This window comes from Rhineura floridana, chromosome 3 (assembly GCF_030035675.1).
Source record: "Rhineura floridana isolate rRhiFlo1 chromosome 3, rRhiFlo1.hap2, whole genome shotgun sequence".
NCBI classification, from domain to species: domain Eukaryota; kingdom Metazoa; phylum Chordata; class Lepidosauria; order Squamata; family Rhineuridae; genus Rhineura; species Rhineura floridana.
This window is the reverse complement of record NC_084482.1, coordinates 145091219-145117300: the sequence shown is the minus strand read 5'-3', so window position 1 is coordinate 145117300 and position 26082 is coordinate 145091219. Positions and strand designations below refer to the sequence as shown.

General features: G+C 41.0%; 1 protein-coding gene across 13 annotated transcripts in view; it reads left to right on the top strand.

The window, feature by feature from the left end:
- CHDH (choline dehydrogenase) overlaps positions 1-26082 on the top strand; it is an 84229-nt gene that overhangs the window by 39747 nt on the left and 18400 nt on the right. For 9 of the 13 annotated variants that reach the window (XM_061618229.1, XM_061618224.1, XM_061618222.1 and 6 more), the window contains one exon: positions 17458-21115. In XM_061618229.1, the coding sequence (XP_061474213.1) occupies positions 17458-17876 (419 nt within the window). In that variant the 3' untranslated portion in view covers positions 17877-21115. Of the gene's footprint in view, positions 1-17457; positions 21116-21196; positions 21336-22817; positions 22889-26082 lie in introns of those variants that run through there. The other 4 variants (XR_009761482.1, XR_009761481.1, XR_009761483.1 and 1 more) reach the window with 4 other exon arrangements.

The window sequence follows — 26082 nt, the reverse complement described above, 5'->3', positions numbered from 1 at the left end:
CTCCTGCACAGACTTAGGGGAACGATCGTTAACCAGCAACCTAATTTCTGGTGGCAGTTGATGGTATAACTGGTCTAATGTCATGTGGCTTTTCACCTCTTCCACAGACTGAGCTTTCACACTCGTCATCCATTTCTCAAATATATCCATCAATTTTGCCCCCAACTCCACAAAAGACCTCCCTGTCTGTATCTGGCAATTTCTGAAAAGTTTTCTAAAATAATCAGGCCCCAGTCTAAATCTTTTGAACACTGCTTCTTTAAATTCAGCATATGTCACTGGCCTGTCTGAGGGGAAATATTGATACACCTCAGCCAATTCCCCTTTAATTAAATTTGATCAATATTGCCGATATTTATCTTCAGGTTGCCCCCACATCTGAGCTGCCTTTTCAAATGTTGTGAGGTAAATTTGTGGATCCTGTTCAGGCTCATACACAGCAAAATGTTTTGGAGTGACTTTTATTTTTGCTTCATCTCTCTCTTTTCTTGTCTCCTCAGAATGAAACTTCTCTCTTTCTAATTTTAACCTTTCCACTTCTATCTCAGTCTCCATTCTCAATCTTTCAGCGTCCAAGACCCACTGCTTCTCTTTTTCCTCAGCCTCCATTTTAAATCTTTCAGCCTCCCTTTTAAATCTTTCAGCCTCCAAGAGTCGCTGCTTTTCCTTATCCACAGCCTCCATTTTAAATCTTTCAGTCTCCATTTTACATCTCTCAGTCTCCAACACTTGCTGCTTTTCCTTATCCACAGCCTCCATTTTAAATCTTTCAGCCTCCCATTTTAACTTCTCTCTTAAATACTCCACATAGGCAGGATTACTTGAGCACCCTTCTGGGGCCTCTTCTCTTACAGGCTCTTGGGTTTGGACCGATGTATTAGTGATTAGTGCTACCCGCAATTCATCTACCCCTTTACCCTCATGAGGTAAATGAAAAGCTATACATTTCTCCACCAGCTCTTCTGTCTTCATTTTTAAGAACTCAGCCATGCTTCTCAGAGCTCACACACTTTACCACACACTCACAAGTTATCTTTATTAGTTATTCCCTTCACAATCACACTACTTTCTAGGGACTCTCTCTTGTTCGTATCCCACCGCTACAGCCACAGCCACCACCTGTCAGGACCCCTCCTGTCAGGATCCCACCTCAGGCGCCACCTGCTAGGATCCCACCTGTGGTCACCGCCTTGTCACGGTCCCACCTCAGGGTCCTGGTCTGTAAACAGTTCTCTCACCAGCTCTAGCAAAGATCTCTCACTGCTAGGCAGCACCACCAGACACTCCCTGTAAAACAATACTGCCTTGAGACTGTGCCTTAGTCTCCTCCTGGCTTATTGCTACTTTGTGTCTTGGTGCACTTGCCGGCCGCAACCCCCCTGTATCTTTGTGCCTATAAAGAATACAGCCCTGGGTTGCTCTCGATACCTGATGATGTTACACTATCTCTTCATGGCTGCCACCATTTATACTATTTCCCAACCTTGGTATATGCCCTGCCCACCCTTCTGGTCTGTGCAAACCCAGCCAAGGATCAGGCATTAGGTAAACCAAGAAATATTTATTTATATACACCGGGAATAACAAGATTACTTAAAGGTATTGTCAACAAGCGTGTGGTTTCATAAGGTGCATTACTCTTTATGTTTCTAGCCGTCAATAACCTGCCTCACTACCCGCCTAATTCAATCCACCCTCCAAAACCCAGAACCAACCAACAAACTCCTAAACCCACCAACTAAAACCAACCGACCCAATTCACTCTCAACTGTCATCCTCTCATTTATACCTTCGGACCCTCAAGCGCTCAGCCAACCATAATACAACACGCATCAACATTCCAACCCATGTACTCCCCCCTCTCACTCAGTCCACTTACCTCATTTACTCTAATAGATGCACACTTACCATATTTACAGTATTATAAATACAGGGGCATCACACTCATCTTCTCTGTCTCTTCTACAAGGATTCAGTAATGTGGTGTTCAGATCCTACCTTTCGACCTGAGGCTTCTTTCGTCTTCATTGTAGTCAGGATATGGTCTTGTATTCCTTCTGCCCTCAGCTGACCCATCCCCTTGAGACGGCCTGGCAATCTGTGGACGTACACCATGCCTTGACCAGGACCCGGAAAATTCATCTATCTGAGACTCTTTTTGTCTTGTTGCATCTGAGGGCGTTAGGAAGAAGGTTACCAGTACAATGCTCTCTCATCATCTGCCAGCTTGCATTAATATGGCCTATGAGTCTCAGAACGTCACAGCCATTCTACCTGGTCGGCAGCCACTATGGCTGCCTTCACAACCAACGCACCCATTGCAGACATTTGTAAGGTGGCTGTGTGGTCCTCTCCTAATACCTTTATTAGACACTAGCATAAGCATAAATGTTTATTTACAGTCATAGACCCAATATACAGTTGGTTAGACAGTCAGATTTAAAAACGGGGGGAAAAAACCCAACTAAAAACAATTCGATACATTATTAGGAATTTGTCAGTCCTTCTAAAACAGGCAAACTAATATCCTTTTACGTATGGGCTGAGCTACATATAAAAATTTTGCAACAGATTTAGTAATGGCTTTATCTGTATCAGATAGAAAATGTTTTAAAAACCAATCGGTAGATCTACCAGGAAAAGTTTTAATAATTGGTAAAATAAGCCTAGTTCAGGCATCCTTATACATATCACAGGCGAAAAGAATATGTGCAATTGTTGCAATCTCTCTCAATGTACAAATACAAAAACGGCTTTCATATGGGACACCATTAAAGCGGCCTTCTAACATCACCGACGGAAGGCAATTAAATCTTGCCTTGGCATATGAGTTCCGATAGCGAGGAATGAACAAATCATCCAAATAGGTCGCATGGTTGGGAAAAAGGTAATTTAAGCCAAAATAGGATGGAGAGCAGGTTTTACGAGCGTTGGCCATAGAATATTGAAGGTCAATGTCCTTAATACGCCGGCCAATAATATGGTTAGCTGTGCCAATATCCATAGTGGATAGAAGATCCATTGAAAGGCCAAGAATCTTTATTTTCTCATTGAAGCTTTTAGACCAGGAGCTGGTATATGAGTCACTCCAGATTAAGTTTGGGAGTCCTGAAGGAGGGTTTGCATAGGTTATTTTGGTCCAAGATCTAAAAGCTTGGAGCCAGGCAGAACACTCAATTGAGGTAAATCCCGCTTCAAGACGTAAACCAGCCACGGAAACACAGCATGGCATTCTAAATATTGATCTCAGGAAGCCCGAAAGTACCGATTCGATCTTGGCATTAAAACACAGTACCCAAATTGGAATTCCATATAAAAGTTGCGGAAGGATTTTAGTTTTAAAAATTTGAAGAGCAGCCGGAATATACTGACCGCCCTTTACGAGAAAAAAACAAAGGATGGCCGTTAGATTATTATTTACAGATTGAATGGTAGCCCGAATATGTGTAGACCAGGAGAGTGAAGCACAGAACAAGATCCCTAAGTATCTGTACTGTCTGACCTGGTCTGTCTTTTGGCCGTTTATTAACCATGGATGCAACAAAGACCGATGGGAGAAAACCATAATTTTAGTCTTATTGAAGTTGATAGTAAGGGAATTTTTATCACAATAAGTCATAAAGGCCCGTAGCAGCCGTTTAAGGCCAACCTTCGAAAAGGACATTAACACAGCATCATCTGCATATAGCAGTAGCGGACACTTGATACCAGCCAGCTTTGGAGAATGAAAATTATCGGCGAGACAGTGCTTAATCAGATCATTTAGAAACAAATTAAATAAAGTGGGGGCCAAAATACATCCCTGTCGTACTGCTTTAGTAGCGGGGATGGAATTTGTTAAGCTGCCATCAGCTCCACAGCGTACCCGAAGTGTTGTACTTTGATAGAGGCATTTAATCAAGGACAGAAGTCGCTTGTCCATTGATGTCTGGGATAGCTTAACCCATAATAGTTCTCTCGGAATAGAGTCGAAGGCAGCCTTAAGATCAATAAAGGCAACAAAAAGGCCTTTACCATAGGAGCTCTTATATTTCTCCGCCAGATGACTAAGAACTAGGCAATGGTCAGTTTATTTTTCCTAAAACCCGCCTGCTCCCAGCCCAAGATATCCTCCTCCTCTATCCAAGATTTCAGTCTCTCATTTAGTAGGCTAGCATATAGCTTTCCCACAACAGATAAAAGGCTGATCGGTCTATAATTTGAGGGATCGTCCCTGTCCCCTTTCTTGAACACTGGAATAACAACCGCTTTAAGCCAATCTAGGGGGAGTTTGCCAGTAAGATTTATCTGGGTAAAAAGATTTGCCAGTAGTGGAGCCCACCAATCAGTATGTGCCTTGATTAATTCTGGGGGTATGATGTCAATTCCCAGGGCCTTACCTGTTTTTAAGTTGTTAACCAGGGTAATTATCTCCTGCTGCTGTATGGGAGGCCAAACTGGCAGGTTATTAGACACTATAAAGTACATCATTTGGCCTCAGCAGGCCTTGTTTAGTAGGTGAGTTCTGCAGCAGGTACTACCATTATCTTAGGCAGCCTGGGCCCACCCTACTGGGACTGCTTTGGTACATCCCACCTGATGGTATGCTACCTGGGGGGAATGGACCATTGGTCTCGCCTGAAGGGTGGTTTCCCCAGGTATCATATCATCAGGGCCCTCCCTGCTGAGGACGGCTGCCTAGCTAGTCTGCAGATAATTGTTTACTGTTCTCTAATTTCTCTAGAACCTATTTTTAGGTTCATCACCTGTGTTACTTACCACATAAGTTACGTTACTGCTAAAGCTGTTCTTGATGTTCTTACTGTTTATGCATATCTTCTGTTTGGAGTCACGATGTGCATTACTATGTTTGCTGCTCCGTGCACTTTTCTCTGAGCACGTTCTGTCTGAAGAAAGATGTCTGGATCCAGCGTACAGTTCATCCAGAATGGAATGGGGTCAAACTGGATGGAGCAGCAGAAGTCTTGTCTCCTACATTCCTGCCTTTGGACACTAAAAGGCACTACTACCCACCTGATGATATGATATCTGGGGAGACCATCCTTCAGATGAGACCAATGGTCCATTCTCACCTGCTTAGGGGACCTGGGTAGGGAACATTTAATCTAGCCTACTTGCTTCTGGCAAAAAGGGTTTAAGTGCCCTCAGGCCAGGCCAATCACTAGAAGGCCATTGTAGGAAGAAAGGAGCCTAACGTTGTGGAGATATTAGATGGGAATACTAAGGAGTAGAGAGGGATATTCCTGAAGGCTGCAATTCTAAACACACTTACTAAGGGACGAAGCCCCATACAACTCAATAGGACTTACTTCTGAGTAGATATTGTTTGGATTGTGCTGTTAGTAAAGCTTGACAAGGGATCCTCTGCATATCCAAACAGGTTTGGCAATCCCCTGTCTGGAATGCCCTGTCTCTACCTTCTATCATGGCTGCTCCAAACTTCTTTACAGACTTGACCCTTCACTGCAGAGAGAGGTTTGACAAATGAGTAAGAGTTAAGAAGATTCTCTGCTGCTTTCTGTCTATCCTGTGGGCTGCTATAAACTCACTTTGACAGTCAACCCAATTCCAGTGAATAATAATTGACAGAGAGAAAATACACATGGATTGGTCTACCTTCATAGGCAGTAGATTGGGAACAACAGCAATTGCAGCCACACTTCCCAGTATGTGAATTCTTTTTTCCCACTATTGGGCAAGAAACAGAATGTCATGCAAACAAGGTGCATCATCTGTGGGTATAAGGGGGTTGAGGACATGAAACCACTGTTGTTGCTTTTGTGGATGTAAGGGAGTGCAGTTAAAGGTAAATGTAATGCAAGTAGAAAAAAGAAAAGACAGTGATGATTTCCTAGATGCAATACCATACCAACCACAACAAGATTCCTGTGAGCAAGGCAGAAAACTCAGCATCTCATAACCAGTCTGGGTTCCTAACCGAACAACTAAAAATTCCTGGCAGCCAGTTAGCCAAGGTCACAGAAATCCCCATGTAGTACAGCCTGACCCAGGGGCTGCAGTTAGTGCAGAATGCTGTGGCATGATTGCTGATTTGAGTAAAACCCTGTCAGCACATAATACCTCTGCTCTGAAATCTGTACTGGTTGCTGATTTGCTACCAGGCAAGTTCAGTGTGTGCTTTCTGTATTATGGGTGCCACACAGTACTTGTTCTGGTCTTATAAGAAATCATTCCTTTAGTGTGGCAGCACCTACGCTTTGGTACTCCCTGTCTACTGACATTAGGCAGGGACCTTCATTATACTCTTTTTGGCACCTGCTAAAAACATTTTTGTTTAGTCAAGTCTACCCAAGCATGTAGAAGCAATTATGTTTTACATCAATCTCATTGTTGATTTTATTATTTTGAATGTTTTTAAATACCTGTCTCTTCACCAATTATTTTGTTGTTTTAATTCCTTCCGTAAACCGCTTTGAGGATTTTTTTTACAATAAAGTGGTATATAGACGTAAATTAAATGCATAAATACGTTTTATTTATTTATTATGTTTATATACCGCCCCATATCTGAAGCTCTCTGGGTGGTTTACAGCAATTAAAACAATAAAAACAAATTTTAAAACGCAAAAAACAATTTAAAAACACTTAAAAAAAACCAATTTAAAACACATACTAAAATGCCTGGGAGAAGAGGAAAGTCTTGACCTGGCGCTGAAAAGATAACAGTGTTGGTGCCAGGCGCACCTCGTCAAAAAGATCATTCCACAATTTGGGGGCCACCACTGAGAAGGCCCTCTCCCTTGTTTCCATCCTACAAGCTTCCCTCGGAGTAGGCACTCGGAGGAGGGCCTTAGATGTTGAGCGCAGTGTATGGGTGGGTTCATGTCGGGAGAGGCGGTCCATCAGGTATTTATTTATTTATTATTTAATTTATATCCCACCCTTCCTCCCAGCAGGAGCCCACGGTGGCAAACAAAGCGCCAAAAACACTTTAAAACATTATAAAAACAGATCTTAAAATACATTAAAACAAAACAGCGTTAAAAACATTTTTTTAAAAAACTTTTAAAAAGGGTTAAAAACATTATTAAAAAACATATTAAGGTATTGTGATCCTAAGCCGTGTAAGGCTTTATAAGGTTAAAACCAGCACCTTGAATCAAGCTTGGAAACATACAGGCAGCCAATGCAAGCGGGCCACAATCGGTTTTATATGTTTGAACTGTCTGGTCCTGTTACCAATCTGGCTGCTGCATTTTGCACAAGCTGCAGCTTCTGAACCATCTTGAAAGGCAGCCCCACATAGAGTGCATTGCAGTAATCTAGCTTGGAGGTTACCAGAGCATAGACAACTGAAGCCAGGTGATCCCTGTCCAGACAGGGGTGTAGCTGGGCCACCAACCGAAGTTGGTAGAAGGCACTGGGTGCCACCAAGGCTACCTGAGCCTCAAGTGACAGAGATGGTTCTAGGAGAACCCCTAAGCCAGTGGTTCTCAACCTTTTTTGCTCCATTCCCCCCTTTCACCATTGTTCAGAATATAATTCCCCCCTTCCCAAGATAGTCTCTCATAGCGTGTTGACGTTTCGCGAGTGACGGTGGTGTTTCTCGTGAGAGAAAAAATTCTTAGTTTATATTATAACAGAATTTCTTGGAGCACTTTCTGGTCTTTAAATAATAATTTAATTTTGCAAATGAAAATAATGCTGCATGTTCAAGAATCGATTTTAATCTGTGACATTCAATAAACTTTATTGAATGTCGCAGATTAAATTAAAAACAAACTACAATTTTACAGATTGTACATAATCTACAGGACATCACACTTTGCTGAATAATGGTCCCAATTCCCCCCCTGGAACCCTAAAATTCCCCCCAGGGGGGAATTCCCCCCTTGTTGAGAACCCATGCCCTAAGCTACGAACCTGCTCCTTCAGGGGGAGTGCAACCCCATCCAGGACAGGTTGGACATCCACCATCCGGTCAGAAGAACCACCCACTAGCAGCATCTCAGTCTTGTCTGGATTGAGCCTCAGTTTATTAGCCCTCATCCAGTCCATTGTCGCAGCCAGGCACCGGTTCAGCGCTTTGACAGCCTCACCTGAAGAAGATGAAAAGGAGAAATAGAGCTGCGTGTAATCAGCATACTGATGGCAACGCACACCAAGGTTCTGGATGACTGCACCCAATGGTTTCATGTAGATGCTGAACAGCATGGGGGACAACTGACCCCTGTGGAACCCCATACTGGAGAGTCCAGGATGCCGAGCAATGTTCCGCAAGCACTGCCTTCTGGAGCCAACCTGCCAAGTAGGAGCGGAACCACCGCCATGCAGTCCCTCCCACTCCCAACTCAGCCAGTCGTCCCAGAAGGATAAGATGGTTGATGGTATCGAAAGCCGCTGAGAGATCAAGGAGAATCAACAGAGTCACATTCCCCCTGTCTCTCTCCCGACAAAGGTCATCATACAGGGCGACCAAGGCTGTTTCCATGCCAAAACCAGGCCTGAAACCCGCCTGAAATGGATCCAGATAATCGGTCTCATCCAAGAGTGTCTGGAGCTGGCCTGCCACCACTCGTTCAAGGACCTTGCCCAGGAATGAAACATTTGCTACCGGCCTATAGTTATTAAGATTTTCTGGGTCAAGGGAGGGTCTGTTCAGGAGTGGTCTGACTACCGCCTCTTTCAGGCAGCCAGGGACCACCCCCTCTCGCAGAGAGGCATTAATCACCTCCCTGGCCCAGCCGGCTGTTCCATCCCTGCTAGCTTTTATTAGCCAAGGAGGGCAAGGATCCAGCACCGAAGTGGTTGCATGAACCTGTCCAAGCACCTTGTCGACGTACTCAGGCTGTACCCACTGAAACTCATCCAAGAAATCGGGACAAGGCTGTGCTCTGGATACTTTGGAGTCACTGTGGTCCTTGGGTCTCTTTCCACTGTTAGGAACAAAGGAATTTACTTTATAGCAACTCAGGCCAGTTGGTACTATCTAACTCACTATTGATGACATGGACTACCATTGGCTCTCCAGGATTCTAGGCAATAGCCTTTTCCAGAAATTGAATTTTGGACCTTTGCATGCAAAGCATATGCCCTACCACTGAGCTACAACCCTTCCCCTGTCTTAAAAAGTATCTTTTAAAATTGTTCTTTTCAATTCACTAATGAATGCACAGCATGCCTATGGCAAATCCACACCATTCATCTAAAGCACATTCAACACACATTTGAAGCACATGAATCCCACCACAAAATCATGGGAACTGTAGTTTGTTAGAGTGGTGAGAACTATAACTGAGGAGTAACCTACACTTCCCAGGATTCTTTGGGAGAAGTCACGCAAATTGGATGTGCTTTAAATGTGTTGTGTGGATCTACTTCATAAACTTTGCCTGCAGGTCAATAGTTTTAATTAATTTTTTAAAATGGAAATTGGGTGACCATGAGCTACTCTCCATCTCAGCGTAATCTGTGCTTCAGGATAAAATCCACAGATGGGAACCGTGACCATGCCGAGGAAGAACACACTTAAAATATAGAGGAAATCATAATGTACAAGCATAGTGTGAAGTCAGATACTTATTGAGACATAGTATGAAGAAATATGTATGTAAGCATGAGTGTCAAAAAAGTTTATTATTTACGCAACCTGTAAAGATATTTATAGTGCAATCCTATACAGAGCTTGGAAGATTACTTTTAAAAAGTAATAAATTACAGTTACAATTACATGGCCCAAAAGTAGTAATTACTGTTACAATTGCTCTGAAAGTAACTGATTACTTTTTCTCAGAAGTAATAGCTACAATTACATTTCAGTTACTTTTTTTTAAAAAAGCCTACAAGGTGCTGGCCTTGGCTGCTACACATCTAAGTAACCTAAAACAACATTAAAAATAAACACACACATAAAGAGGTAGTAGAATAATTCTTGTTATCCGTAAGATAGCAATGGTGGTCTCTCCACTGATAAGGGAGGGAGGGAGGGAGGCAGAGGCCACTACTCAGATCTTTGCATGTCAAACCAAGTGCCACTCCCCCCCCCAGCCAGCAAGCATAATCTCTCTCACTTAACCACCTCCCGGACCCTGCCCTGCCACCAACTAAGGGACACTCACCCAAGCAAACATTTTCCCCGGAGATACAAAAAAGTTAAAATACAGGAATACCCAGCTTTACGGACCTTCATTTTACATACACTCGCGAGTACAGACATACTCTTTACTCCACCATTCCCCTGTTTACGGACGCTTGCTTCGCACTTACAGACACTGACGCAACCGCCCGAACTTGCGTTCTGTACAGCACGTGCTTTGTGCTTTGCGGCAGCAGCGTTAGCGTCATCTTCTCCTTTGGGATCTGAGCGACTCTGAGCGACTCTTGACCTGAAGGCTAAGTGACTCCTTTACATTTAAGTTCAATTGTACTGTACAGTCCCTTGGTGCAAGCCATAGCGATCCGAGCCTAGAGCAGCTGCTGACTCTGCCTGCGTGTGTGTGTGGGGGGGCACCTCGTGCTTACAGTACAGTAAGTACAACCTGAAGTCCAGGAGTTACACGGGCCCACTGATTTCATTTTATATCAGAGTTCTTCCTTTCCTGCTTTATTTCATTGTGATACAATTTAAAAAAATTAAAAAATAATTTTAAAAAAATTCTAGTTTTATGACTTGAGGAAAAGGCTTCCCTCCCCCCAGCTAGTTGAGAACAAAATAGCAGAAGTGCGCTCTTGCTCTCTCCTCTCTCTGTAGCACACTAAAGTACAGTAAAAAAGCAATTGTGTTCACTTCTTGCATAGGATTGGGAATTTTACCCTAGTGAAAATTGAAGCAGGGCAGTCTTTATTCTGAATTAATTAATCCAGAATACTTTTCTCTGTGTCTCTGCCCATCATTAGTTCTGGCTTTTGCCACTGCTGGCTTGTGACTCCCAATAGAAACTGCAATCCTTGACAGGGTGGTTTTGCGTGTGTGTGGGTGCCTCTTGGTATTGTTTTCCCTTGTCTTCAATTGTTTGGCTTCACAATTTCATACAGTACAGTACTACAGTACAGTTCAGTACAGTAGTACAGTACATACAGTAATGGCAGATAAAAAGAAAAGTCATAAATCTATTACCTTAGATATGAAGCTTAAAATGATTAAACTGTCTGATGAAGGTGTATCTCAAACTGAGATAGGCCGAAGGCTAGGCTCCACTCGAACTACAGTTAACACGGTCATGAAGAGTAAAGAAAAAATTCTTGCGGAAGTTAAGAGTGCTACGCCAGTTAACACAACAACAATTAGAAAAAGGGATAGCATTGTTGCAGACATGGAGAGACTCTTAATAGTTTGGATAGAAAATCAGACTGCACGCCAGGTTCCTGTAAGCCAGGCAATGATTCAAAACAAAGCCTTAAGCCTATTCAGTGACCTGAAGGCTACTACGAAAGGTGAGGCAGCGAAGGATGCCGAATTTGTTGCAAGCCGTGGATGGTTTGATAGGTTCAAGAAGAGATCTAACCTACATAACATCAAAGTGTAAGGAGAGGCAGCTGCTGCAGATACTGAGGCTGCAGAAAGCTATCCATGTGACCTTGCCAAAATTATTGAAGAGGGAGGCTACTCCAAGGAACAAATTTTTGATGTGGATGAAACTGGCCTGTTCTGGAAAAAGATGCCTGCAAGAACCTTCATCACAAGAGAGGAGAAAACAGTGCCAGGCTACAAGGCAGCTAAAGATAGAATAACCCTTCTGTTAGGTGGCAATGCTTCTGGTACCTTAAAGCTAAAGCCTATGCTAATTAATGATTGGCAAAACCCTAGAGCTTTGAAGAACTACGTTAAAACTAGACTTCCAGTGCATTGGAGGTCTAATAGAAAAGCATGGGTGACTGCAGCCTTTTTCGAAGAATGGTTTGACACCTGTTTTGTACCAGAGGTGAAAGCCTATTGCCAGGACAACAATATCTCTTTTAAAATTTTGCTTCTTGTAGACAATGCTCCTGGCCACCCTCGAACGTTAGATGAGCTGAACCCAAACATTCGAGTGGAATTCCTACCACCGAATACCACCTCACTACTGCAGCCCATGGATCAATTTGTCATAGCCACCTTCAAGTTGAACTACTTGAAAAGAACATTCAGTATGTGTATTGCAGCAATAGACAATAGACAAGAGAGGACAGGGCAAGAAGTCCTAAAGAAATTCTGGAAAAGCTACGACATCTTGGATTGCATCAAAACTATAAGAGATGCTTGGAATGACATAAAGGAAACAACAATGAAAGAGGCCTGGAAAAAATTATGCCCACAGTTAGTTGATGATTCCGAAGGCTTTGAAGATCATGTAGCTAATGTTACTGAAAATATTGTAGAGATGGCAAAGCAGTTAGAGCTGGAAGTGGAGCCAGAAGATGTCGCTGAACTTCTGGCATCCCATACTGAACCCCTCAGCAATGAAGATCTTCTGGAACTTGAAGAGGAGAGAGAAGAAGAAAATGTGCAGGATGAGTATGAGACCATCGAACAGCCTGAAGGCCTAACTTCAAAAATTCTCTTGGAAGCTTTCCATCATCTTGATAGCACCATGGCTCTTTTTGAACAGCATGATAGGGACTTTGAAAGAAGTTCCAAAGTTAATGCTATCATTTCGGGGGCTTATGTCTGTTACAAAGAAATCTACAGGGAAAAGAAAAGAGCTACAGTTCAAACCTCCTTAGACACTTACTTTCATAAAAGGCCAGCAGGACCCTGTCAATCTCCCAGACCGTCAACATCCACTGAAAGTCCATCTCTAGCATCGACATCAGCCCTAAGCCCTACTCCTACTTCAAGTAGTCCATCCAAATCAGCAAGAAAGTGTCTAGCCCTTAATGACTCGACTTATAAAATAGAAGATATGCCCTCTCCTTCATCCTTCCTACAATACATGTAAATTTTCTTTCATCCATTTCGCATTTGCCAGCTGACATTAAAGGTAAGCTTACCCTTTTTCTTAAAGGGTTTACAGTATTTTATTTTATTTTATGTTTATTTTAGTTATAAATGCGTTATTTACATCAGTTATGCCCGTATATGACGAATGCAGTGCAGTACATGCATCAATTAGTGAAAAAAGGTAGTGCTTCACTTTAAGTACATTTTCAGTTTACTTCTAAGCTCTGATCCTATGCATGTTTATTAAGAAGCAAGTCCCAATGTATTCAATGGGGCTTACTCAAATAGGGAAGGGTGTATAGAACTGCAGCCTCAAGTGATTATGAACTTCACTCATTAAACCAAAAATTCAGAATCATGCTGCTTTAAGCTGTTTTGCAACTGTTTTATACTTTTTGATGGTTATTGGATTTTAAAGGGATTTATTTCTTGTTGTGAGCTGCCTTGGTTTCTAGTTGGTAACCCTACCTTACAGGGATGTTGGACAGACTCCATATACACACACACTGGAGATGTAAAATACATATACCCCATATAATAGTTTATTGCCAAACCAGTTGGTCATTACAGAACATTTTTTAAAAAAAGAATCAGTATTCATTTTCTACATAATAAAAGCAGTGATAACTAAGTAAGCCCTGCCTAATTGCTTTAAAAATAGGATTGGAAGGGGAGGGAAAGATTTACAACACAAACACAATCCTTAGCTATGTTCACTCAAAAGTTCCATTAATTTACAGCAGAATCCTAACCATGTCTACTCAAAAGTAGGTCCTATTATATTCAGTAGGTTTTACTCCCAATATGTGGGATTATCATTGCAGCTTTACTCCCACAAAAGCGAGTTTTTCAAAACACGCTATGAATTAGACAAATGAACTGCCCTCTTCAAAAGCCTAGGACAATTTAAACTTGTTTGACTCCTCATAATTAGAAAAGCATAACACATTGAAATGGCATTTAGTTCTGCACCCAAGAGGAAAAAGACTTTTGCTGTTGCTGAAAGCAATACACTTACTCAATTATGAGATTTTCAGACAAGCAGGAAAAAAACAGTTTTCTGGCCTTGCAATGGGTTCTAGCTATTGCCTGGTGGTCAACAAATCCTTTGTCAATCACAGTTCAAAATTTCATGTGTGTTCTGCTGTGCACACAAAGTTTTGTGCCTGCAAGATGCCCCATTGATTTCAGTGGAAGATGTGTGTGTGTGTGTGTTTGCATACGCATGCACGCTCCCACATCTATAAGAAATTGTTGGATCATTGCATTTTTCATATAGAAGAGAGTGTAGTCTGAATTCAGTTATAACAGTTATCATACAATATCTATATTGTGAAGTATTAAATGAATGAAACTAAATAGAATTGGATCACCGGATGAGGTGGAGCTGCTATGCTGGCTTCTTTGCAGGTGGGTCATCGTTGCTTAATGGGAAGGAGAGGGTCAAGTCAGCAGGGATGGTAGTGTGGTGCAAATGCAGTGGCAGAACCACTCTGGTATGCCTGCCAATGTATTTATACTACATCAACCTCCATGCTGCCTCACCCCTCCCCTTCCTAATAAACAACAGTGATCCACGTGCTGGGAAATCTAGTGTTGGGGCTCTTCCCAAGCCAGCAAGACTTTTCTGATTCTAAATAAGCTATGAGAAGAAGCATTTTAAAATTGCAGTTCCACAAACACTAGTTGTCATTTTTACACATTTTGGGGAATAAGCCTGTCTCTTTTGGTTAGGAAAAAGGAATTATACAGCCATTACAGTGGCTGTATGCTATAGCCAGCATGGATTTTTTGCATTCCGCCATGTTAAATTGAAAATACCTCCTATGCCATTCTGCTGCTTCCCATAAGCTCATTTCAAAACACAATTTTACAAAACTTATAGTTCTGAATTCAGAAATGCTTGCTTAACAACCCTCTAAATTTTCATGGTAATAAACAAAACATTCAGAGAGAATAATCAGTTTGAAGTCCAAAGCAAGAGTAAAAAAATCCAGATCCCTGTTGGACTTTTTTTTGTCAGTGGTCTCATAATTTGTTGAATTAATTAAAACTCAGCTATGTTCACAGAGTACCTGTAATCCTATTACTGACCTTGCTCCATACTCTGACCTTTATCTTCTGCAATTTAATTAATTTAAGAAATGTAACATTGGAGTCAATGATAAGCACAGGCATGCTCAAAAAGAACCAACTCTCAGTGTTCTAAAAGCCAGACTCAAAGCTGTTTTGCTTGGCTAATCAGGAGACTCCTCCTGACAGAGCTCCAGTGTCTAGGGTGGTTTAATAGTCAGCCCCTCTTCCCAGAGAATTCTGGGAATTGGAGCTCTGAGGGGAATAATGGTCTCATAAACAATTCTCAGCACTGTTCACAAACTACACTTCCCAGGATTCTTTGGAGGAAGCCATGACTGTGTAAAGTTGAATAAATATTTGGTGTGGATGTGGCCAGGGTTAGCTTTCGTTTAAATTAGGGTGGGAGATGACATGTATCTGCTGTAGAATAAAAAGGTGGAGAAAACCCTTAAAAATAATGATACTGTTTACAGTGTTTTCGGAAAGGAAAGGGGCTTTCACTTGGCCAGTGCCCCCCAACTCCTCCTTACCCTAACTCTACTTCCTGTCCTCTCCATCTTCCTCCCTACCCTTCCTTCCCTCCTCCTCCCTCTCCCCGCCCTTCCCTCACATCAGTTTCACATATCCTAAGTGCGATTATGCAGGAGTAAAAACCGTTCAATTCAATAAGCATGCAAATGATCAAACCTGCCCTCCCCATCCCCATACCTCCTCTCTCCACTCCCTCTCCCCTCCTTTCTCCCCCTCCCCTCTCTTCTGCCTCTCCCCTCTCTTCTGCCTCTCCCCTCTTTCCCTCCTTCCCTTCTCCTCTCTCCACTCCAGCCCTTCTTCCCTCTCCTTTATCCTCTGCCTCTGTGGTCAGTTTCACCTTTCCTAAGCATGATTGCACAGGAGTAAATCCCATTGCACTCAATAAGCATGCACATGATCAAACCATTCTCAGCAAACTTACATAGGATCCCATTTCTTACCTCCTGGATTAAAAAGCAGAGAAAGTCACTAATAGGCAAAAAATTCCTTGCTGTTTAAGAATGTCCCTATAGCCAAAAGATATTCCTATCAAACTTTAAAAAGCAGGGAAATTGGGCAGCTATAGTGAATGCACCAGGGGAGCAGGAGACTTGACCTCCTCTCTGAGATATTGTACTGCCCTACAAATTTGTCAAAATGCAAACACAATTTGGGTTGGTCTTTCACAGTCCAATCCACTTGCTGTGTAGCTTGGAAGAATTTGGTAATGTGTGCCTCTGAGCATATGAGTGGTGGCAACACCTCTAATCAGGACTGCATGTCAAAAGATGGAGAATTACATTTTTTGTATGTTTGTTGGTGTTCTTCTTACTTTAATTCTTTCCTGTGCTACAGAGAATCTAACCTGGAAAATTATATTTCTCTCATTATTCATCCGAGAAATCTGTGTCAAATGTATTTTTATTATTTTCAAAGCCTTTTTATTGGTCAATGTCATATGATGGTGAAGATAGCTTTTTGTGTGTCAAACTGGAGGTTATATTTCATTTCTGTTTTGAGTGCATTAACAGTTGAATCTGAAACTGCAGCTTTGATGTGAAATCAGAATGATTACAATATATTGCTGTTTAATCAATATATCTAGCTATTGGAAAAAAGAAACCTGCCCTGCCCAAGATACATGTGTTCAGCCTGCTATGCTTAAACCACTCCATTTAAGGAATGATTGGCATAGTCAATTAAAAACATAGAGCACACTTAGAAATTTGCTAGAATATATTTCACTGTTTTATCTTGTGCAAACTAAGACACTCCACATGTCCTCTGAAGACTATTCTGTAGAATAGTCAGTGCCATTATTCCACAATTGTTTTTGGAGTTTTTTAGTGTAAATTATGCAAGTTATTGCAGTGCTTCACATATGCACAGAACAGAAGCAAAAGCAATAATTTAACATAGGAAACATCATCAACATTGCAAAGGAAATCAAATATATTTAAAGCAAATGTCTTAACTACATCAATTGTCTTAATATTGTTGCTTCCTCCTTGCTAAAACAAGATCAGCACAGCATATGATTCTGTTATCTGGGCTGATTACAGGTGTTGCCACCACTCGCCATATGCTCAGAGGCACACATAACGCAATTCTTCCAGGCTACACAGGAACGTGTGAAAGACCAACCCAAATTGTGTTTGCATTTTTACAAATTTGTAGGGCAGTACAATATCTCAGAGGAGACCAGGTCTCCTGCTTTCCTGGTGCATTCACTATAGTTGCCCAATTTCCCTGCTTTTTAAATTTTGATAGAAATACCTGTTGGCTATAGGTACATTCTTAAAGTGCAAGGGTTTGGGGGGGGGGGGGTTTTTTGCCTATTAGTGAATTAAACTATAAGGCAGCATCCACTTTCCCTGTCTTTCCTGTTCCTTGAGTTGCCATGTTTTACTTGCATTGTTAGGACAATGCCTGCATATAGTAAGTAGGCAGTAGTATTGCTTAGTGTTGCCCTTTTCTTTCTTTTTTTACAGAAATCGATGTTTGGGAGTTTCGTCAGTGTGTGAAGTTAGCTAGAGAGATATTTTCACAGGAAGCCTTTGGAAAATTCCGTGGACCTGAAATTCTACCAGGAAGTCACATTCAGTCTGATGGAGAAATAGATGCTTTCATAAGACAAAAGGCAGATAGTGCCTACCATCCTTCGTGCACGTGTAAAATGGGACAGAGTTCTGATAGTACTACTGTTGTTGATCCCCAGACCAAAGTTATAGGGACAGAAAACTTGAGAGTTGTTGATGCCTCAATAATGCCTAGTATTGTTAGTGGAAATTTAAATGCTCCAACCATCATGGTAGCAGAGAAAGCCGCTGATATAATCAAAGGACTGCCATCACTTCAAGAGAAAAATGTTCCTGTATATAAGCCCCAAACTTTAGAAACTCAGCAATGAAGTACCTATGGCATTCTCTCCAGTAAGCAGAAGTTTGCCAGCATGTATTTCAATATTGAATTCAAAATCATTTTTTTCTATTTCAATAAAAAAAAAAGATATTAGATGTGTAATAGATATTGTTCAGAAAATAGTCAGCTGCATCCTCTAGTAAGAACAGGTAAACATAGTATAAGAAACTACTGAGTAACATGGCTAGTATGGCTAGGTATTTGTTACTTCATATAGTAGGCTGTTATGATAGAATTGCTATCAGATCTTAACTAGTTCTTCAAGTATCTAGAGAAACAGTTGTAAACAAAGCTAGGATGTAGTTTATGGCCTTTTGGCAGAATCCCCCTACTATAACAAGTGGAGATTTCCTCAGACCTAACCTAAATACAGGGTAGAAAATTGTGCCAGCACATTAAAGGGTCCAGTATTAACAATGCACTCTGTAGTTGGTCCAGTACTAACAGTATACTCCAGAGAAATGTAGTCACAACATAGTTTCATTGAAAGCTTTGGAATGGGATTTATCTTAACTGATGCCCTCTTGCAGTTCTTAGCCCCAACTAAACTGTGAAAGTGTCTGGGTGGGTGGGTGAGTGTTTGGAGACTTTAGTGGTGGCTGTGGGAAGCTTATTTTTTTTAAGGGGGAAGTCTTACCTTAAAATTCAAGGTGGCTGCAGCTTTCTTTCCTCCTTTTCCTCTTTTACTAAAAAAGGGGGGGAATTCTTTGGGGAAAAGATGCCTGGTCCATTGTAGCTAGTTTCCCCCCTCAATATACCTGCAAATAATGACATGGCATTGTTTCCAGGGGCATTCTGTTGAGCAACTATGCTTGCAAATTTAGCAGCAGCAAGGCACTTGGGAAGGCATGGGTAGAAAAAAGGGAGGGAATCCCTTGGGCACCTCTCATTTTTAAGTAAAACCAATCCTGATATTCTTAAACTTTATCCTCTCCCCCAAGACTACTATAAATTCAGGGCAACCTCAGAGATAAATAAAACTTCAGAGTGCTTTTTGGGCCCAACCCCCAAACTAACAAAATTTGGTTGGCCCAGATACTTGTGCCCAGCACTAATGATAACTCAATTGTTTTCTGCATATTACAGAATCATCTTCAGACCATGCATACTGTATTACTTATTTTAGGCAAATGTTTTCAGATATTTGGGAATTGTAAATGCAGCTGAACATTTTTTGATGTCATGATTGTGCACTCGAATGCAACTGACAAATTTAACAAGTGCACAGAAGATAATAATACAAAAGAATAGGAAAATATCTCCAACAGTTTTTGTTAATGTCAATGAATTACAGGTACAGTAGGTTATATAATGGTTGCATAATGAGCATCAAATCATCTGTGGAGGACATGGTTATTCTTGTACAGCCTAGGTTCGCAGGCTCACATATTCAGGTCTATGTGTGAAATTTTCTGAATAAGTTTTAGTAATTCAGTCATTTGGGTAAGAAATAAAATATTCCCTATGCCCAGCAATTCTGTTGCCACCAGAAGGGGCCATAGAAAGCATCAGATCTTCCTCTCCAAGTATGGGAAGAGAGTTCTGACCTCAGAGAGGAAGATCTAATGTTGGATTCACCCTTCTCATCACCATGACAGCTTCCACAGTCTTCCCTATTAATGTGATGGTTCTGACATCAGTAGGGCTGAAAGAGGGGTGCCAGGAACAGACTGAATCTATACCAGAATAATTCATAGCCTTCCCAATTCCCTAAAGCAGGGAGTAAGCTATGCTAGCGTTGGATGTGGTGTAGCTTCTTCCCATTTGTTATTCTCTCATTGTAACAGAAGGGAAATTAAAAAAAAAAAAAAACAGAAAAGGATAAGAATGAAAGAGCGCTTCTCTGCTCTCACTTCTGCCGTGCTGCTGAGAGCATGTCACCCCCTGGCTACTTTAGGATTTCAGCCTAATTTTCTTTTAAGGAAGCTACACATGTCAGAAAATTCAAGGATAAGCAACTGAATGCAGGAAAAGACACCTGGACACATTCCTTATCATCTTGTACAGTAACCCAGTTCTACTCATTAGGTGGAGGGATGGTATTGCTGTTTTTACTCCATGTAATAGAGCTCCTCCCTGCCTGCCAGGTGGTGACCCCCGAACTCTGGAACAGCTTACCTGAGGAGATACGCCTGGCACCTACGGTACTTTCTTTTAGGCGCCAGGTTAAGACCTGGCTATACTCCCAGGCATTTTAATGTTTTTACGTTTAATTTTGTTAGTTAACTTGCTGCTATGTGTTATTGATTTTATTATATTATTGTATTTTAATCCAGTTTTGTACACCGCCCAGAGAGCTACTAGCTATGGGCGGTCTAGAAATGAAACGAAATAAATAAATAAATAAATAAATAAATAAAGGAAATCCCCAGAAGTAGTCACATGCCAAAGAAGACTGGGGATTCCACCCAGATACCCAATCAACTTTGCCATGGCTAAAGGGGACAGAAGACTCTGGGTTTCTCTTGGTTCCATGGGCCAGATCCTTATCAGGATCAGGGAGCAAATCTATCAATCACATGACATCATAATGAAGTCAGTACTTCAAAGCACCTTGCAAGGCACTGGTGAATGGAAGTTCCCCCCATCCACCCATTTTAGCAGGTTTGCATGGAATCCCCTGCTAAAACAAAGCAAAAACATCCCTTTGAGCAAAAGATTCTGATGCACACTCCTTCCTGAGTCAGGAAGGAGTTTACATGGAATCCTTCCGAACTGAGCAGGATTTAGCCACAGCTAGTCAACTGATGGGGGGGAAATCCTATTCAGTTGGCTGGATGTGCAGCTAATACAGGATTTAACCCTGCCCTCATGCCTATCAGATGATGATATGAGTGATGTCAGCTGGTGGGTCTGGTTTGGGAGAAAAGGCCTTGTGGGTCAAGATTGGCCTGCAGACCAGAGGGTCCCCACCCCTGCAACAAGAGGAGAGTCCTTGGGCCACCGCAGTCTCAGAATCTGACACGATGATGAAATAAAGCTGAGGGTTGTTACTTTTGTGACAATAAATCCAAATTATACCATTTCAGATTTCATCAGAACCAGAAAATGAAATACCTCATACTAATAGATTTGTACAAACCCAATATAATAATTATATTTTATAACTTGCTTGAATTCAGTCTTATATGTAACTTACTTGATACTGACTGTAACAAAGGTTGCCATGAAAATATTTTAATTGTTTATAGCTGTGAATATTTCATTGTGACACTTGTTTTTAATGATCTGGCTTTAAAACAAATTTTCTAATAGTAGCTTGCTGTTGGTTGCTTTTGTTCTGCTGACTTGATCATTTTTACATCTTAGCTGTTTCCAGAAAGAACTGCTTATCATTGAGGGAGATCACGTACTATCCAAACTTTGCTGTGGATGTTTGCTTAAGGGTAATCCCATGTTGATTTATCAAAGAAATCCTCCTTGTACATTTTCCACATAGGATCTAAAGGTAAGAGAAGATACCAGCACTGTGTTATCCAATAGTGCCACGCAGCATTTGAAATCACAGAGTGGACTAAAATCACCATTCATGACATAGTTATGGTTGAACCTTACTCGGTGCACTTTTCTCAAATATTTCTTCAAAGTGAATCAGGATTTTGTCCCATGTTAAATTTCTTGGATCAGTGTTGCACACTCTGTACATTTTTGGCACAATCCTGCAAAGTAAGTAATGAATAATGTTCTAAGTAATTTGAGTCACATTGATTTCATTTGGACTTAATCAGAATTAACTTCTGCTGGATTGTGCTCTTTGTATATAACATTAAAAAGCAACTGTAGAAGATGATTTTCTGATATTTTTAAATAGTTACAATAGAGTAATTATTACATGTTCTCAGTCCTTGTTTAAAACACAGCTAATGTGATCACATGCTTTTTAACCTTTTTTAGTGTTCTTTCAAGAACACTCACACAGACTCACATATTTCTGTGATTTATTTTTGCACTATTGTTGAGGCAGATTAAGAGACTGATGAATGCCCTCTCTGGGGTCTTTTAAAAAAAACAGTAAAAAGAACTTCCCTAAAATGTACCATTTGCTCCTTTGTGAGGCAATAGTAGAACTATGCTCTGGGCTATTGAAATACAAAGTATAGATTTAATTGTGTGTGCAGTGTACAGATCTGAATACAGAGCACATACACAGCAGTACACAAAGCTGTGGAACAAATAGTCAGCACAGTCAGTTTTGATTAGGCAAGATTCTTGCTCCCAGAAACAATTACTAGTGAAGCAACCATCTGTAAGGGGGTAGCACATGTGGACTTGTTCTAGCATAAATCACTGTGGCTTTAAGTGCTTAATGGTGTGTGGCTGTTTTACTTTTGTTTTTATCCAGCAGGGGCGTTGCATGCAACCTTATTTAATTCAATGGGCCATATGATTGGTGCACATATGCATGTACATTGCATAGTTTCTGTACACTTATTTACACTTGATGTCTGGCAACTGAATGTGAACTTATTGTTGAAAGCTTTTGAGTTTGAGTTGGTGTGAGGTGATGTTTGATCTGTTATGTTTGATTATTCACACTGTTGCAAACCTCAAGTTAAGAATATGCATAGGTGAACCAACCCTTCTAAGTCAAGCACATGATAGGGCAGGAAGCCAATTTGTTCATAAGAATTATCCTTGCAGGATCAGAGAGACTGAAACAATGTTCTCTGTTTATTTTTATATTGGTTTTATAAAGTCAAATACATGTTCATTATGGAATTAGTTGACAGTCTATACTGCAGAGATCTTGGGATGTTTATGGGGTGAGCTGAACCAAGCTGTTTTTCAGCATGTGAGCAGCATACAAGTGGAACAATCAAACATTTTTACTCTGATTAACCTAATATTAAAAGCGGATTACATTTCAGTAAACTCAAAACATTCCAACAGTAAATAAATAATTTCATAATAAATTCCTTGCGGCTTGCAGGGCAACAGCATCCACTTGAGAAACGTGGAAACGGTTTTTAAAAAACTGCTGGTTCAAATGCTGATTAGAGGGACTACTGCAGATGCTCTAAGCAGGTGCTGCTATTTGGTGCTGCTGCAAAGCAGTAAAACTGGAGCATTGTAATTAACTAGGGAAAGGAATGGCATGTTGGAATAAGAGTGCCGAAGAGAAAATGTGACTGCCATGAGCAATGTCCCATAAGGAATCAGGTAAATAATTTCTGTGCTAAATGTTGTCATTAAATTGAGACCAAAATGATTTACTCATTAAGATAAAACTCATAGATCAATGTGATGCAGATCTGTGTGGTTTCAATGTAGAGACTTAGGCAATTTTAGTGTGCAGTATTGTATTTGGGACACTCAGGGCTTTTAAGATACAAAGATCTTCCAAATCGTATGATTTATTATCCCACTATTGATGTGATTGATATAGAGCTCCATTTAAAAATACTGCATATTACTAAACGCTGCTATGTTGGAAAATAATTGATGATTCTCCATTTATGTTATTGTATAATATATATGAACCTGATGGCCATTAAGAGTCCTCCAATATAAACAACTGTTTCTCATGTTGCCAGAACAGCATTGCTTAAACCCTGCATTCCATTGCTTTTCTGGTTTGTGTTTGTTTTCCTCATGTTTTATTTAGCATGGTTTTACTATTATGACAGATATGGTCCTGATTCACTGATGTGTCTGAACTTACCATAAGTAAGGGATCACCAGTTAAAATGTTTGGAAGCAGTTGGTACTTAAAACAACCTCATTTGTAACTCTCCGTCTATATCCTATTGGCAACATGCTAGTAGCATTGTAAGAAGAGAAACTATTTTCCCTTGATTCAGGGCGTATGTTGTTGAAAATTTCTTGATAGAGCTGAGAGCTATCTGAGCCTGCGTATGAAAAAGAAGAGTTGCTGGAAATAAGATCAGTATAACAAGGGCATATTCAATTGAGGGCAATTTGAGTGTGTAGGTACATCTCTGAAGCACCCTGAATTGTCTTGTCATTCACTTAGATTATGACTTTCTACAAGAATTCTGTAGATACAGGTGGGAGCAGGAGTGGAGATGAAATGGCCTTGTGGTATTTTTAGCAGGATTGAAAGAAGGGAAGGGGGTAACTGTTGGTCAATGACGCAGGTTGTGAGACTCACAGACAAGGTTTTTAGCAGAGAGAGAGAAACCTGAAGCAGAAGGGTTAAGCTGTGAGAACAGAGTTCCAGACAATCAAGGTCAGTGTGGCTGACTGAGAGTGTGATAAGGTGGGAACTGGCAGGAACTCAGAGTGGGGGAAGAAATGTCAATGGAGAGAGATGTCTCTAATGTCTTTGCCTAGTAAAGACTCTTACATGAAACTTGCCTGGCCTTTCTTATTCCTGTTCTAAACGGCTTTTGGATTCAAACCACGTCTGACCTACACACGCACGCGCCAACAGTAACTCTATTCCCTGCCTAGCATAGCGGGAGAGAAATTAATTCCCTCCTCTGTTATGTATTTTCTCTGGCAGAGTTTGGAAACCCTAGTTTCTGCATCTTTGTAGGGATCTACTCATATTGTGTAATTTATCATGGGTTACTATTCTGTTATTAATATCATCAATAATTTACACAGTACTTTATAAAGTACATTTCCCCCTGTCATTTCTGTGGCTTGTACTTTTACAGCAGTTTTCGTTAGACAGCAGACACTTGGGCATTTAGCAGAGGGTTTTTGCATTGGAGGTTGATCTACTAGGGTGAATGGGGTGCTATTCCACCAACCTCAGCCTGCCTCCACCTGTCTGCCTTCTTACTTAAAAACAGTCAGAAGTAAGCTCTGTCTGTCATTGGCTCCAACTCTGCCTACTGCTGGTCTCCCTGCCCAATGGAAACCAACCGCCACTGGGTTTTTGAATGTGCTATTTGTCAAGTTGCATGACTAATTTAAGTCAATTCAACAGTAATCAGATACAGTATTAAGCAGCCTTTCACAACCTAGTGCCTTCCAGATATTGGTCCTACAACTCCCCCATCCCTGACTATTGGCTATTCTAGCTGGGGATGATGGAAGTTTGACTCCAACAGCATCTGGAGGAATCCAGATTAGGGAAGGCTGGCATAGAAACATCAAAAGTCGTTGAGCCTAGTGGTGGCATCTCCACTCCTCTCCTCCATATAAGGTGGCCTCCTTATGGCTGGGACCAGAACCAAGTCCTGGACTTACCTGTCTTTCATCACCCTGAGTGGAACCTGTAATCTGAATATACGTGAAGGTCCCAGTGACATCATCATTCATATGTTTTTTCTGGCAAACAGATTAGGGTCTATTCATGTAGGTGCTTGCATCTGCAACCCACAGTTTATGCTATAGATCCTGTGGCATATAGTCCCAAGGCTGGCTCCTATGCTATGCTTGCTGGTAGAATGTACACATGGGAGATGTGAGTAAACCATATGGAGGGGTCTATATAGAGACCTACCTGGGAAAGTCATTCTGGACTAATTTTGTTGAAGCTGGAGGCAAAGGCTGAATGTAAAGAGCAATCTGATGAACTCTTGGGTGCATTGGTTTCTGATGCTTACGCTTATTTAGCCCTGAAAAGTCCCTTGCTGAGGCTGAGAGCTTCTTCCTACCCATTCCTTTTCCATGTAACTCGCTGTGACATACTGTAGTAAAACTTGTTTTTTTCTGGGATTGGTTTGCTTGAAAGCAGAAGACGGCTAACAATTTGGGAAAGGAGAACCTTTTTTAAAACTGTTTACTCCATAGCACATAATCTACTGGGAGCTACTTCCATTGAAGCAAATTCCACAATTCCAATTTATTACAGTGATGCTTGTGCGAGAGAATTTACTCATAGATTATGCCTGTGGCTATCAGGGGAAATGGCCCCCAAACATTCCTTTGCATTTTATCACATTCAGAAACCACATTCAGGATATTCCATTTGCGGAAGCTGCCAGTAAAAAGAGTCCCAAGTATAATAAAATTATTACACATTTTTATTCTGAAGAACATTTTGAATTTCTTTTCATACAAAATGAAACAATTTACAAATCCTTAAATTCTCTCCTGGTATTTGAAAGAATGATGATTCAAGAAGAGGTCTGTAAGGTATCCATAGCAAATTGCCACTGTGTACAAAATGGTTATATTCATAGTTTGTATATGTCACACTTTTAAAAATGTGACTTTAATTGCTACCTATTTTGTTAATACAGATAAACCCTGATAAGGTTACTTGGCAGAGCAAGTCA